The 15385-nt window shown below is 40.7% G+C and overlaps 1 protein-coding gene across 1 annotated transcript in view; it reads left to right on the top strand.

Annotated features, from left to right (window-relative positions):
* The window catches only part of EPAS1 (endothelial PAS domain protein 1), a 74673-nt gene that overhangs the window by 48711 nt on the left and 10577 nt on the right, over positions 1–15385 (top strand). Inside the window, exons 3-7 of the mRNA XM_053937809.1 lie at positions 3295–3446; positions 4042–4126; positions 4626–4744; positions 4840–5042; positions 13137–13243. Coding sequence (XP_053793784.1) covers positions 3295–3446; positions 4042–4126; positions 4626–4744; positions 4840–5042; positions 13137–13243 — 666 coding nt within the window. The remainder of the gene's footprint in view (positions 1–3294; positions 3447–4041; positions 4127–4625; positions 4745–4839; positions 5043–13136; positions 13244–15385) is intronic.

Here is a 15385-nt window from a genome sequence, read left to right on the forward strand (position 1 = left end):
ATGGGCAGCAGCAGCAGAGTGGCACTGGAGGTGCTTGGCACCCACCTTTATGTGCCTGATAGCGCCCGCAGTTTCCTCGCCTTTGAAACGTGAGCACGCCCTATTAGGTACTACAAGAAACCCGTATCTGCCAGCTCCCCTTTCCTGCTGCAGCTAGGCTGCTGAGGAGAAAGGAGGGGGTGCAGTGGGGTTTATTCAGTTACCAGGAAGGCTGGAGCATGTCTGCAAAACACCTTTGGTTTGGTTTGGTTTGGTTTGGTTTGGTTTGTTTGGTTTGGTTTGGTTTGGGTTAGGTTAGACTGGGTGCGCAGCAGCACAATCAATCTCCTCTACCTCCTCTATGTCCACATCACAGATGCCTCCAGCTGGACAAAGATAATTTTAATAAAAACAGTGTACTCTGATCCCACAAACCCCTGTAACCACATGCTTTAAAGCTGACTATATCTTCAAGTGTTGTGCTCAGCTCGGACCTTAAGGGTTTGAACCTGCAGCCCTGATGTGAGTGATCCATGTCCTCTGTGTGTGTTTGTATAAGTAATATAATTTATATACAGGGAAAAGCAAACTTAATCATCTGATAATACAAGTAAAGTGTTTGTCTTTCACTGTTGGAGGCATTTAAGAATACAAATGCTTTGAATAGCCTTCCTGCCTTTGAATGGTCATGTTTTGTTAATGCAAACTTAATGAGCTGGGAAAAAAAAATGGAAAGGAGGGTCTGGGGTTAGAGCTGAAAAGTCATTTTTTCTCTGAACCCACACTTGGCTGATTGTCTTGGGCTATAGCCATAATCCCTGCTGAATAAACCATTTGTTTGCTTCCGGAAAAGTAAAAAAAGACCCTTGACATTCTTTATGCAGCAGAACAAGCTTGGGAGCAGATGGTCACTTACCTCTTTTTTTTTTTTTTCTTCTTCCTTTCCTAAATGTCATTTTGGTCAAAGTGCGTACTATTCAAATATATTATTGTATATTTTCTGTATTTTAAATGGTAGTCCTGATGCAATTTCCTGAAGTCATTTGCTTTGTACTGAGGAGGAACTGGCCCCTGCATGTGTAGCCAGAATTGCAGTGCAAGAACGTGAAATGATAAATCCCCAGCCTATGCTGGCCATCCCCAGAGAGCGTCCTCTCTTCCCTGCTACCAGTCTTGTTGAGAGGCAAAGGGTGATAAACCAAGTGCTCTCCATAGCTCTGGGGTTGAGTCCATTTCTTCCCTGGTTTGCATGATGTGTGATGGACTGCTGCCAGTGAGGGATGTTGAGGAACAGGAGGATGCAGCAGCAGCAAGCATTGTTTTTGTTACCACTTACCTGTTCCAAACAGTGCTTGCTGGGCTCTGCATTGCAACTGCTCATCCCTCTTGGTTTGCTTGCAGTCCATCCTCAGGCACTAGCAGATGCAGTTCCAGGAGCTGTATAGATCAAACTTATCCTTTAATCATCACTCATTAGCGCTTCAAAGTAAAAACTGCGTTCGTTTGGCTCAGCCTCTTCCCTATTCAAAAAAGCAACAAATCCAAATCATGTAATGTTTTACAAAGCAATGCTCTATTCCTGCTTCTAGACTTCTTGCAAAATAAGTATTTCAATAAGACACATGAAGGAATATGATCAATGTGCTGTCTCTTTGAGGAAAAGAACAAAAAATAATGACTTTTCTCAAGTGCTAACAGTATGTGTACTACAGAACAAACTGTAAGCTGAAATTGCAACATTAAACCATCAAAGGAGAGCAGCTTCTCCAAGGAATTTGTGTCCCACTGTTCTTGCAAGTAAGGCTGATGCAGTTATGGTTGGAGCCTCTGGACAGCAAGATTGGCGGTGGGCCCAGCCTGGAGCACTCTTGTGCCACCAGGAAGGAGCACATAGAGCAGAATCGCTTCAGCTCTTCTCTCATCATCCTTGCTGCCATGGGCTCTAGGGCACCTTCAATCTAGATGGGACTTACCCATGGCCCCAGATCTTGGAGTTGGCTATTCCTTAATCTGAGACAATAAGGTGGGGTTTTTTCCTCTTCTTTTACTTGCTTTTTCCCTTCAAAATCAGAGCCTTACCATGACATTTGCAATGACTGATCACAAACGTGCAGGCTGACAAAACTGTAAAGATAAGCCCACCACAGCATGTCTGAGCTACACAGACCAGATACAATATCTGTAAGTGGTTTTGTAAAAAATAATTCCAGAAGTTTCACATAAAACATATCAAGAAATTAATGGGCCAGCTCCTACACAGAAATTTTTCAATGCTAGCTGTTTGCATGTCAATCCCTGACAGCTTCTTATTCATGGAGCTGAGACATGCTTAAAAGAAGGGAAATGGGCATTTGTGTGACTGGCATCAGGAGGAGCAGTGCCTGCCCCTTCCCCCTGTGCCTGCAGTTTTGCCTCCCATGGCACAGGATGGGCCACACAACAAGGGCATCACGGTGCCATCGATTGTCGCCACACTGCAGCCAAAAGGTACCAGGAAAATGTATAACCAAAAGAAAAATAGCTGTAATAAATATTCTATCACAGCCTTAGTGGCATATCTTTCCCAGAAATTAGTAAGGTGCACTGAGTTCATTAATCTGCATAGGCAAACATCTAGGACATAAGCAGAGTCTGAGGCTCTCCTTGCAGGACAGGGGAAGTGTAGGTGGGTGATGAAACTTGTCAGACTTTGGTGGAATGGAGTATAGGAAGTCCTGAGGTCTGCAGATGAAAAAGCAGGTATCAGTGAGATGGATCTGTGGTTTTCCAAGGAATACTGAGATTTATGGGATAACAAAGAGATTCATTCAGAATGACTTCAAGGGAGCAGTTTTCTACTTTTTCTATCCAAAGTAGTGTTAAGAGATGTGTCTGTACTGAGTAAAGAGGTCTATTTAGGCATGTTTTGTAGGAGCTGTATTTGAACTTCTTAGAAAGCTTGACCTAATGGAAGAGTCCTGTTAGGTGGTATAAATGTTGCAAGTCGCCAAGAGAATGTGCACAAAGAAGATGCACCTCAGTCATTTGCATCTGCAGGTGTTAGTGACTGAAAACATGTCTTGCAGAAACATGCTAAAGGTGAAGAGAGGGTCTTGCATTTGCCAAAACATTTAGAAAAGTATCTCCTGCCTTTCTAATGATAAGGGCGTCCTTTTCATAGGCTGTTCTCAAGGCCCCACCAGAAGAGGTTTGTTGAAAGGAAATTTTAACAGCAGAAAAATATTTTGTCGCCTTGTAACCGGATGTGCTTGCACTGAAAAAAGCTGGCTGGGGTGCTGAAGGCTTTAAATGCTTTTTTTTCTTTTTATTTCTCAGTATGTGCTGACAATGAGAATGAACTAGAGGCAGACCAGCAGATGGACAACTTGTACCTGAAAGCTTTGGAGGGATTTATTGCCGTGGTGACACAGGATGGAGACATGATCTTTTTGTCAGAGAATGTCAATAAATATATGGGTCTTACCCAGGTAACTTGTTCCCTTACGCTTTCCTCTCTTTGGAATACAGTTCATAGAAACAACTCTTATGTCTAAATGCAGAAAACCCAGCTGTGTGTCGCTGCAAGAAAGACTGGAAATAAAACGTCTTATTTCTTAGGCAGGTACCCTGCATAGCAGACAACATGGGTTGCAGGTTCTCTCCCCCTTCCTATCTAGTTGTAGTGTCTTTGGTGACTGCAAAGTTGCCGTCTTGCATCTTACTAGGGAGATGAGAAGGCATTATTCTACTTGTGCCTTAGATTATGGGACAAAGGGGATAGAGCTTTCTTTTTGGTCCCCCCTTTTCTGCTTTGTGGACTGGTGTTTTGTCCTGTGTCGAAAATAATAAGAGGTGTTGACTGTTAACTGCACTGTGCAAATTCAAAGATAAGAGAATCGTTCTGGGGAGAAAAGGAGGAGTTATGCATAGGATAAACAAGGGGAGGGTCATGGCATTTGTGTCTGTGAGCATCCTGTCAATGCACTCAGTTCAAGTGACCAGTTTCATTTCAATTGTATTTAAAAACAGATAAATACTTTCAGCTGCTTTGATTTGCTATGTGTAGCTCTTACTTCCACACAGGTGGAACTCACTGGACACAGCATTTTTGACTTCACTCATCCATGTGACCATGAAGAAATTCGAGAGAATCTGAGTCTGAAAAATGGTAATAATGAAAATACAAAAGTCCCTGTTTGTTTCTAAAATAACCAAATGAAGTAAATGGCTAGCAAAAGAGATTTGTTTGTCATGGTAAAAGGAATTTTTGTTCCTAGAGTAATCATTAACTGCTACTCAGTGCTTTGCAGATTCATTTTGTTTTGCCAAATATTGCTTAAATATGATAGTACCAAGGAACTGTTTTTTTAGTATTTTCCCTCATCAAGTTTAGACAGGTATAATGTTTTCAGCTGTAACACTGTGGAAAGATTCATGTGCTGCAAGCTAAAACATAGGTTTAAAATGCACAAAGTCCTATTTAAGTTCCACTTAAAGTTTTAGGTCTGAGCTCTACAAACTGCTCTGCAATGGTCCATGCATCTTTGATAGTCTCTGCAGGTAAATTATCTGAGAATTACTGTTATTTCTGTTGAATCCTTCATGCTTATAAGTAGAAGAAATCAAGAAGGAAAATGAGAAAATTAATTTGCCTTTTCCTTAAACAGGTCCAGGCTTTGGAAAGAAAAGCAAAGAGATGTCAACTGAGCGTGACTTCTTCATGAGGATGAAATGCACTGTTACCAACAGAGGCAGAACTGTTAACCTCAAGTCTGCCACATGGAAGGTACAATATTTGAGCCAAATTAAGTAGGTTTTATTTTAATAGACATTTTGACGTGGAGAGAAAGTACATCCTAAGTTTGTTTCTTCTTATTTCAGGTTTTGCACTGCACTGGGCAAGTTAAAGTGTATAACACTTGCCCTCCTCACACTCTGTGTGGGTATAAGGAGCCTCTTCTCACCTGCCTTATAATAATGTGCGAGCCTATTCAGCACCCTTCAAACATCGATATTCCCCTGGACAGCAAGACCTTCCTGAGTCGCCACAGCATGGACATGAAATTCACCTACTGTGATGACAGGTATGCTCCAATGGCTTTTCCTTTCCAGAGGTGTTTTTTATTTTCTTGAACAAAACAAGCAGTTCTTTCAAATATCTTGTGTGGACCTGGTAAGCAAGGACCAGAAGAAAATTCAGCCTGTCACCAAAATGGCTATTTAGTGGCTCACTTAATCCACCTCAAAAATTTCAATTTGGGTGAAACTGTATTCCTGCTGTATTTCCTCATCCTGCCAAGTGAGGAATTCAGTTTTACTGGCAGAGGATGAGGTGACATGGAGCCACAAATGTCAGCTTCTTGGGGTTTAACAAACTGAAGGGTATGCAAGATTTCTGTTTTAGAGAGTGTCCCAGGGCACGCCATATGGACCTTAGTCAAGGACTGTTTTATGGTTGGTTTGGCCCAGGATGCTGTTATCAGTTAGCTGGCAAGTACTTTATGCTCTGCATTAACCAAGAATTGCCAAGGCATACAGAGTACCTGCTGCTCTGAAATGGAGTTGCAGCCTCTTGCTCAATGAAAAGCAAATAGCCTTTATTGGTTGTCTCCCTGCGTCTTTTAGTGACAAAATGAAGGGGAGGGGACCTTGGATCAGGCAAGGGGCTTGTCCTCTGCTCCCCACACTTCACTCTTGAGTGAAAAAAAAATGGAGATCCCTCTAGTTTCCACCTGCCTGACTGTCCTGGGATGGCATATTTCATGCCATCTACCTCTTCTCCCTGTCGTGTACTGTGATAACTGTTCCATGCATGCTAGCGAGCCAGAGATCCCTTCCCATGAAGTGTCTTCCTGTCCTCCATTTGCCCAGAAAGTCCTGTCTTCACTGCTGTGGATTTGGGGTTTGTTTGGGGTTTTTGAGGTAATCTATGAATTTAAGATAAACTTTTCTGCCTAAAGAAATTCAGAGATGCTAGGTACCTCTGAGGCCTGGAGGGTTATCAGTGAGATTATGCACATGCTTGCAATTTACGCAGAAACTCACAAGACCAACATCTTTGTTGATTTCTTCAACCTTCGAAAGTTTTTTTAAACTTTGCTAAGTAAGATTATTTTTTTAAACAATGTGATGAAGCAGCCATATAAACTTGCAGTGTTAGCAGCTGGGGATGAAAGCAAGATTGCAAGTGTGAAACTTGTGACTGACCTTGTGACCTCTCTGAGAGCTTCACAGCAAGTAACTAGAAATGGTCTCTGATGTAATCACAATGAGACTTTTTCCTTTGTTTATATTTTCAGCATGAAAATATTGAGATATCAATAGGATTTTGCTGCTGGAGGGAGTGACTCAATATGATAGTGACTCATTATTAAAAGCAATGTGCTCAGAATTACTGGGGCCATTCAGTGACAGGCTACAGGAGAGTAGCAGAGGATTTTGCTTTACTGCAGCCTTCACACGTCTGCAAGACTTAATGCATAGGCCATTACAAATGAGAATTAGAGGGACTGATGCTATCCTATTAAAGATACACATGCTTATTTTAAAAATAATGATACATTATGTCTTGTTCTAAATAGTGGACATTTGATTTACAGGGAAGATGTTTCAAATGGCAGTGAAATATGATAGCTTCCTCTTGTAGGGATTTTACAGTTTTGGTTTTTTTTTTTCCAAAACCAGACTATAAATTAGCATATCTTTTACTATATAGTTTTGGTTGGATGTTTCATTCCTGTGTTATTCAGATTTTGGTAAAGCTGCAAAAAGATAGCCAGGGCAGAGAAGGAGGAGATTTCACAAACCTTTCAGGTTCTTTGCAGCAGATCCACCTGGCTCTCGCTTCCCTCCTAGAGAGATGCTGATTTCTCTCCAGCAGGTGACACATCACTAGACACATAAAAATGCAAAACACTCAGCTGTTCTTATCAAATTCAGTGCTGCTAGACAGATTGCATTGAAGGAGCAGCTTATGCCAGGAATGTAAATCCAGGCTGGGAAGCAGAGGAGGAAAGGCAGCATGTGCCAGTCAGATGCCTAAACTCTTTTCTACGTACTCGCTTCTTTCTGCAGCAACACAGCAGGGCTCACACAGCTCATTGCTCCATAAGGGACAGTGTGCTTCCAGTTTAGTGCTGGTATTATGGAGAGCAGTGTGCCTCCTCTACCAGGCTTCTGCAGTGGTCCTGGTATCCTCCTTGCAGTTCATCTGATGTGGACAGGTCTGTCCAGGGAGCATTATGTTTTTATTTTCAAAGCACTCAGTCAAAGAAACTCTGGGATTTCTGAGTATAATCTCCTTAGGAAAGCTCACAGTCACTGTCTGTCACAAAGCAACATACAAAATATAGACTGGCTAACTTACAGTATTTTATGACAAAAACTAGTTGGCTTTTCCTTAGGAGGGCATAGGGTAGATGAAATATGAAGCAGGCAAGACTGGCCATCATTTAAAATATGTGAGACAGTAGCCCATATAATTTGCCTTCCAAAACAAAATTATGTATGTGGGCCTATGACTTGCCAGTGGTTAGGTGGGATATGTTTGTAATCTTAAGACAATTTTGCAAGGTGATGAGCCTGTAGAGAAAGGTTTGTGGATATGAATAATAAATAAGGATTGTTCTCTTAAATGCCTGCTTCAGCCATTCCTGGAGAGTGATTTAAAACTGTTCCCTTGCTCCACTTATCTTGGCTAAGTGGTTTACAGGAAGGATTATTTTAGCTGTAATACAGAAATGCTGATCAGTGGTACAATTTAATAATCCAAGTGAGGGTTTAGTTCAGCTGCACAATGCTTTTGTGTCAGGAAGGATTGCCAGTGAGGGTGTTTTAGTCAGAAGAAAAGACATATCTTTGTACGAAGGCAATTTTGTTACCTTGGTGGCGTTGGCTCGCACTTTGAAGGCATGGCTTGCTGTGGGGGATCGTATGTCCCTGATTACTAAAAAAACAATTAATTATATGCCCTTTTCTTCTTTTTCTTGATTGGGACATGTTAATGGTAGAGTTGAAGAAGACAAAAGGAGCAGCAGAGGATGTGTGGTGATTCAGAATAGGATGGTACAGGAAGATGCAATGCCATAGCGTTGGTCCCAGTTAGATTTTCCATATCAGTATTCATGTGGGGATCCAGGCTGTGACCAGCTGAGAGGAAACTGAGATTTTATTGTGTCCCAGTAAATAAGAAATATGCAGGCATAGGAGTTTGGATGAGGATTTAAGTCAATTTGCCATTTGACTTATACTTGGGGAATATTTTTAAGTTAAATGGGAATGCAGGGAAGCATTTGAATGGACCTCCTGTCCTTCCATTCTGGCTCAGGGGAAAATGCAGTATGGAAATGAGTGAAGTGGTAATATGTGAAGCCAAAGATCCACATTTGACAAAACTGATTTTTGGTATATGTCATATTTAAGAGTAATACATGACCTACTTCTTTTGTTAATAACAAAACCTTGATTCAGGTAGACAAAATGAGTGGGAGTGACAGTCCTGGTGAAGATTTTCATGTACACATGTAGGTTTTTTTGCCTCGCAGAGCAGATACACTTGACCAGGACATCCATCCTGCTCAGTAGTGGCCAGGGGTCCCAGGATTTTGCATTTTGTTTTGTTTTGTTTTTGTTTTGTTTTGTTTTGTTTTTTGGTTTGTTTGTTTTTGGTTTTTTGTTTTGTTTTGTTTTGTTTTGTTTTGTTTTGTTTTTTAATTGGCCAGAGTTAGAGTAGAAGCAGCCACAAATATTTTTGAGAGGAAGTGTGGTTAGTTGGCAAGACTGCCCCACTGCCTGCTCTAGCAGGCTGACAGAGTGCTTTACCCCAGGCATAGTGTCTGTGTTGGGCTTTATTTTTTTTTTTCTCTTTTTTTTAACTCATTCTGCTTTAAGTATAACTTTGCTTTGTTTGTTCCTCTCAAGACCAATTTAACTTCAATAACTTGGTAACAGTTTGAATACAGAAAGACTTTGTTAAGAGATCCACATATACACCCAACTATTTTTTATAAACAGTAAACATTACAGCAGTCTTTCACAGAGCCTGGCTTCTCAGTCCTGATGGTTCTTACCATACTATTTTAACTCAAGAAATGGTATACAATAAAAACTTCTGTGCTCCTATAAAGGGACAAAAAAGCACAGTTTTAAGAAAAACAAAAATACTTGAACTAGATCATCTTGTAGGAAATGCAGCCTCAAAGCAGTGAGTTTCGACTGCTTTGCCGTGTCTCAAAGATATAAAATAGGGAAAAGTTGTACAAACCTAGAAGTGGGATTCAGATTGCTTGTTTCTTAATTGCATACCCTAAGCACAAGATTTAATTCCATGTCCCAAAAATTCAATATTAAGATACTTATATATATTGTATATTTAAAGGAAACTGAAATAGTGCTCAAAACATACTTGAGTGGTGGCAGTTGGGATACATCTCCTACTGCAGATGGCTATTGCCCACCCCTTCACTGTGTTTTCTGAGATTTTGACCTCTGTACATCATGATGACAAATTTAGCTCAGAAAACTGAAGTGCCAGTGTGGCAAAAATTAAGATTCTCCCAAAGATATTTGTGTTCTCAGAAACGAGCTGGTAACAGGAAAATAAACAGCCTTAGAGCCCACCTGTCATCTTCAACAAAAAATTATTATCTTACTAATGAGCATTCTACAGATGCAAAGGAAACACAAAGCCCACTGTGACAGGAATGCCATCCAAAACCACCATACAGTTTGTTTTCTAATTTTGTCATTCCACAGCTTGCACAAAGAGCAATTTTCTGTCTGGTGTCTAAACAAAAGTAGAAGTCTTGTGCCTGAACTCAGTTGTGTAAATGATTCTTTGGTATTATGGGACCTAGACATTTTCCTGACTTTCTTAGCTATGTTCTCCTCCTTCTCATAGCTCCATGGGATGCCTTCAGTCCCTTGTGTGTTCACTTGGCATTTTGTGTTGCCAAAAGGCTCCTGTGGAGAGCACACAAAGTTTATAGGGTGCATCTCCCTGGCAAACCTCAAAGGCTCAGGTGAGGTTTACAAGGACCTGTGCTAAAGCACTCGCTGCCTCCTGGCCCAGGGGCTGGTCAGGCTCTTGGCTTTGCCCAGTCTTTTTCTACAAACATCTTGTGAGAGCCACAGGATGGGTGTGATGGATAAAAGGATAGCTGCCCATTTCAACCCTGGTGCATAATGTGGCATGAAATACGCTAACCTGATTTCCAGCCCTGCACAGCCTGCAGCCTACAAGACATTTTTGAACCTTTTCAGGGTCAGCAGCACCGCAGGAGAAATAAAGGAGGGTGTGAACTGCCAATTTATGCACCCAAAACTGATAGAGATAACAAATATTGGAGAGAGATTGTTTTTTATAAAATAGTGGTATTTTAAAATGTCTTTAGGAAACACTGTCAGACAGTTTTTGGCGGGGGGGGGTGAGTGGGAAAATTGAACATTCTACAATTTTTTTTAATCATGTCATTTGGAGGAATCTTCAAAGAGAGGTGGAATGAATCTGAATAGTGTTAACAGATGAACAGATCAGTCAATGAAAGCATAGAGACTGTTTAGCCACTTAGTATTTTTTAAAGTAACTATTTTAAAACAATTAGTATTTCACTGTTACCAGGCATGGGTTTAGAACTTAGCCAATGTTGTGGGGTTTGTGGGTAATTTTTTGATATCTTATTTTTATCTTTTCATGTAATATGCAGTTGCTTGCAGTAAAAAGATACTACCACCACTTGCTAACTTCCATCCAAAATTACATTAGATCTAATTGGATTTGACATTGTCAAATTGCAGAATTGCACCAGAAGTCATTCTGTGCCATGGAATGACAAGAAGAGTAATTTTATAGTGAGGTTGCTCATTATGGACAGCAAGGAGCAGTTTGAGAAGGGGAATTACAGGACTGGAATACATAAATTTTGCATAGAGATTACAATTCCTATATGAGAAGAGTCCCTCAGCCTGCTGTAACATGTATTTTTTATTTGCTACCTCAGTTCCATTGCGACTTCCATGAAGGCTGTAATGTGGTTTTGGATTTGCACTGGTGCTGCTGGGTACATAGTGCTTCTGGTTTTTCCCCATTATCTTCATTTTGTTTTCCTTCTCCCTGCTCAACCCCCACTTGGCTCTCAGCTCCCAGTGAGTGCATTAAGAGTACATACTCAACTTCTTGAATTTTAAAATCACTCCCCTTGCAATGAGCTCCAAACTAACTGGAATGGCTTTATGGTATTGTGCTAATTTACAGCCAAAGACCATAGTTTCTGATTTTAAAGATCATGTATTTACCATGGTCCTGGCAAAAGCTTCTGGTCACTTACACCACTGTGTCCCAGCTGGTTGTATAAAGGCAAGCAGCAACTGTATTTTGTGAGCTTTAATTTTATTAGAGCTCCTTGAGTATTTATTGTTTTCTCCTGATGATTCAGCTTTGATGACCAATTCATTATGAGAAATACTTTTCAATAAGAAAGAAAAAACAGTTGTGGTTTCAGAAAAAAATTTAGATTTGAGTGGGATGCAATTTAAAAGCTCAGAAGCTTGTCAGTGAAGAGAGTAAAAAAACTCTTTGAAACATGTATTCAAACATTTCCTCTTTGTTGGTCTAATTTTAAATGTAAATAAAACTGGAAATACAAACAGAAGAGTAAGTTTTTGAGGGGAACCCGATACAAGCTACAGCTTTTGCTCAACTAAAGTATTATAAACCCAGGTTTCTTCCATGGAAATCAGGACAGAGAATACTTTTCAGAGTGACAAAACCAAGGAGTCCTGGGGCTATGAGCTATAGAATTCTGTGGAGGTGGAGGCAGGGAAAAGCTGACTCAATACCTTGGCATTCAAGCCATACACAAGATAGTCCCATCTTATGTACCTTCCTTGCTGGAGGGGCATCCAGGAGATGAATGCCATGCTCTTGCTCTGTTTGTTTTACAGTATTTACATGTCTGTCTTGTAAAGACATGCTTGTGTCTAGAGGGCTGGGCCAAAGCTGTCCTTCCAGGGAGCACACAAACCTGAGGATGTCTCTTAAAAGTAGCAACACTACAAATCAAATGTGGTGGCAGATAAAGCCATTCTGAGTGAGTTAGTGACGTGGCATAAAACTTGGGCACTGCCACTGACAGCTGTGAGGTGCTGCAAGATGTGACCATTCCTTGCAAACCTCCCAGCTTTTAAAGGTTGAGGACAGCTTCACAATCAGTTTGTGTGCTGCTGTTCTCTGTATTACAGGTTATTATAAGAATTATAATAGGTAGGAAGATGCAGTCAAGAGTGTCACTGTTTTGTAAACCAGAAAATAATCTTTGCTTTTGAATTAATTTTTTATGTACTTTTTTTAACTTACTATGTTTCCTGTAAAGCTGTGTATGATGGTATTTCCAACTGAAATAAAACATTTTTCTTCCACCCCCTCATTAGAGAAAATCATCTGCACATTTTGATGACCTATTTTCATTGGCTGTGAGAAACCAACTTGTGAGAAATCTGGCCTTGCCTCAAAAAGACTTTAAAAAAAAAGGTCTACTTTTTGAGATCATAGCTTTCTTTGTGTAAAATCCTACTTAGTATGTGGATTAGTCACCCAAGTAACCTAATCCATGTGCCAGAGTTTTCAAATGATAGAGAAAAGACTAAGTAGATGAGTATTTTTTTTTCCTTTTAACTGCCCATACTTTCTCACCTGGCATTTTTATTTTATTAAAAGCAGTACCCAGAATACCTTCTGTGTATGTTTTTAAAATGTACACATACTTTTAAACCTGGTGGCACCAACCACTACCTGCCTCACATGTATTTGATTTTGAATGGTGCTTGCTGGGACTTTCTGTATATAGTGGGCAGCTTGAGAACTCTGTCAGTAACAGAAGTTGATACCTTCTATTAGAGATAGCATGCAATAGGCATAGGGAAATTTGCAGTGCTCACACTGACATCCTTAGGAATTTTTATTCCAGTAGTAGGACAAGGCAGTTTATTCTTAACATGGAGACGTTTCAGAATGTGATCAGAAGTCCTCTACAGCTCCTTGTGTGTTTGGAAGCTTAGAATTTCTCATTTTGCTTTTTTAAATCTGTTAGTTTAAGGACTTGAGCTGATAGCTGCCCTGCACATGTAAGCATAAGGCTACAGTGACCTGAATTTTAAATACTTGCTTTTTTTTCTTGAACAAGAATAACAGAGTTGATTGGATATCATCCAGAGGAGCTGCTGGGTCGTTCAGCATATGAGTTCTACCATGCCTTGGACTCGGAGAGTATGACCAAGAGTCATCAGAACTGTAAGTCACATTCTTATTTTTCTTTGTTGCTTGCATGTGAAGCATAAACTGTGGGTACCTCAATACATATTTGAAAATGCAAGTGCATTTTGTGTGCAGATACTCTCCAAGAGCAGTATTTACACCAGGTTACTGTGCTTATCTAGCTGAAATCTACTGCTGGTCCTTCCAGAGGGCCTGGGTTTTGCCATAATTTAAACTTGGATGTTAGAGAGAAGAATCACTGTCTCTCTAAGGTACTGTGCAAGGTTCAGCTGAAAATTTGGAAAGCTGAGTTAGGCAGTTCTGCCCTGGTGAGAAGGGCATTTCCTGATGGCCAAGACAATTGTGATTGTTCAAAAAGAAAAGAGAAGGTATTGGTTGCCTAAATGTGGCCTTCCAGTAGCTGAAGGGAGCCTACAGGAATAACGTAGAGGGACTATTTACAAGAGCATGTAGTGACAGGATAAGGAGGAATGGGTTCAAACTGACAGAGGGTGGGTTTACGTGAGATATTAGGAATAAAGTCTTTAATATCAAGGTGGTGAGGCACTGGAACAGGTTGCCCAGAGAGGCTGTGACTGCCCCATCTGTGGAAGAGCTCCAGTCCAGGTCGGATGGGGCTCAGAGCAACCTGGTCTAGTGGAAGGTGTCCCTGCCCATGGCAGGGACTGGAACTAGATGATCTCTAAGGTTCCTTAAAGATCCCAAGCCATTCTATGATTATCTTTCCCATGGACTCAGCAGACAGAGCTAAAGGGAAAGAGGAAGAGCTTATTGCAGTGTTTTTTTGAACGTCCCTCTTTTGCTACCAAATAACAACAATCTTCTCCATCCAAAGTAGATGTGCAAGGAGATTTCTTAAAGAGATATTAATTATACAAATAATACCTACTGCCAGGAACAGCTGCTTCTTGTTATTGTTATGCCTATGGAATGCCAGTTTTAGCTGCTCTTAAAGTAAAGTATCTGAATTATTCTGGGAGCAGAGATCAGATCTAAGATCCCTCTCTTCAGCAGGCCACACAGTTACAATTTCCATCTCTTTCACATCAGGTGTCTTAAAGTAATTGGATTTAAATCTTCAGTCTCTGTCCTTAAAAGTTAGTGCTTTGCCTGGAGACAAGGTAGTGCATTAATGTACAAATGACATTTCCCACCCTTGGCTGTTATGCCCCCCCCGAACCAGTTTATTGTAGAGGTCTAAGCAGCACATCACTAAAACCTCTGCAGATGCTCTTTTAATAGAAACAAAGCAAAGCAGCTACACTGGAACCTACAAGATCAAAAAACAAACCCCATACACCTTGTAGTTGCTGTGATGAAGGCCTCTGTCCTCAGGAAAGAGCCCATGACTTAGGTCACATCTAAAGGGAATTGGCCACCAAACAGACTTACAGAAAGTATTTCTGTACTTCCCAGAAAAAAAGTTGCAGCAAAGAATAGCTGACTGATCTTAAGGGGTTAGCTCCAATGGCAAATATTCAGGACAGTTTTAAGCTGTAATGTTTCTTGAAAAACTGTTTGGCAGTGATGAAAGTTGTGTGCTGTAAAACAGTGTTGATATGAATCATCCTGTTTCCAAAGCTGCTTAAAAGAAAAAAATTAATCAGCCCATACTCAGTGAGAGTTATCTGGGCATGTAATTTTAAAAATTGTTTCTTAGGTAATATGTTAGTGTTTTTACCAGTAAAAATGAATAAGTGGTATTTATAAATAGGATGTTAATATCCTGTGTTGGGCTATTGAAAGTCATCCTGTGAAATCAGGGGTGTGTACTGCGCTGTTGCTTTTGAATTATTGAGTTTGATTTCTAAGAATGAGACAGTACCGGGAGGGAATAAACTGGGAGCCGGCAATCCATCTGGTAACAGGAAGGGGAGGCGGAGCAAGCCCTTGGTGGTAATCCCCATCTAGTTAATGAAATGAGAGCACTGTGTTACTTGTCCATGTAAAGATTTCTGGAGAGTTTCTAGTCCCCACCATGACCAGGCATTAACAGATGTTGTTCCTTACTCCAGCATTTCAATCACCCTCACATAGTGCAGGGTATGTGTCCAGATGCCACTTGTGCCCACTGAAAAGGGTCATGTCCTACAAACCTGCTGCAGGGTACAAGGTCTTATCAAGAAGCAGAATGAGGGCAAGATAAGCCTTAGAGGG

This window comes from Vidua chalybeata, chromosome 3, assembly GCF_026979565.1.
Source record: "Vidua chalybeata isolate OUT-0048 chromosome 3, bVidCha1 merged haplotype, whole genome shotgun sequence".
Lineage (NCBI taxonomy): Eukaryota > Metazoa > Chordata > Aves > Passeriformes > Viduidae > Vidua > Vidua chalybeata.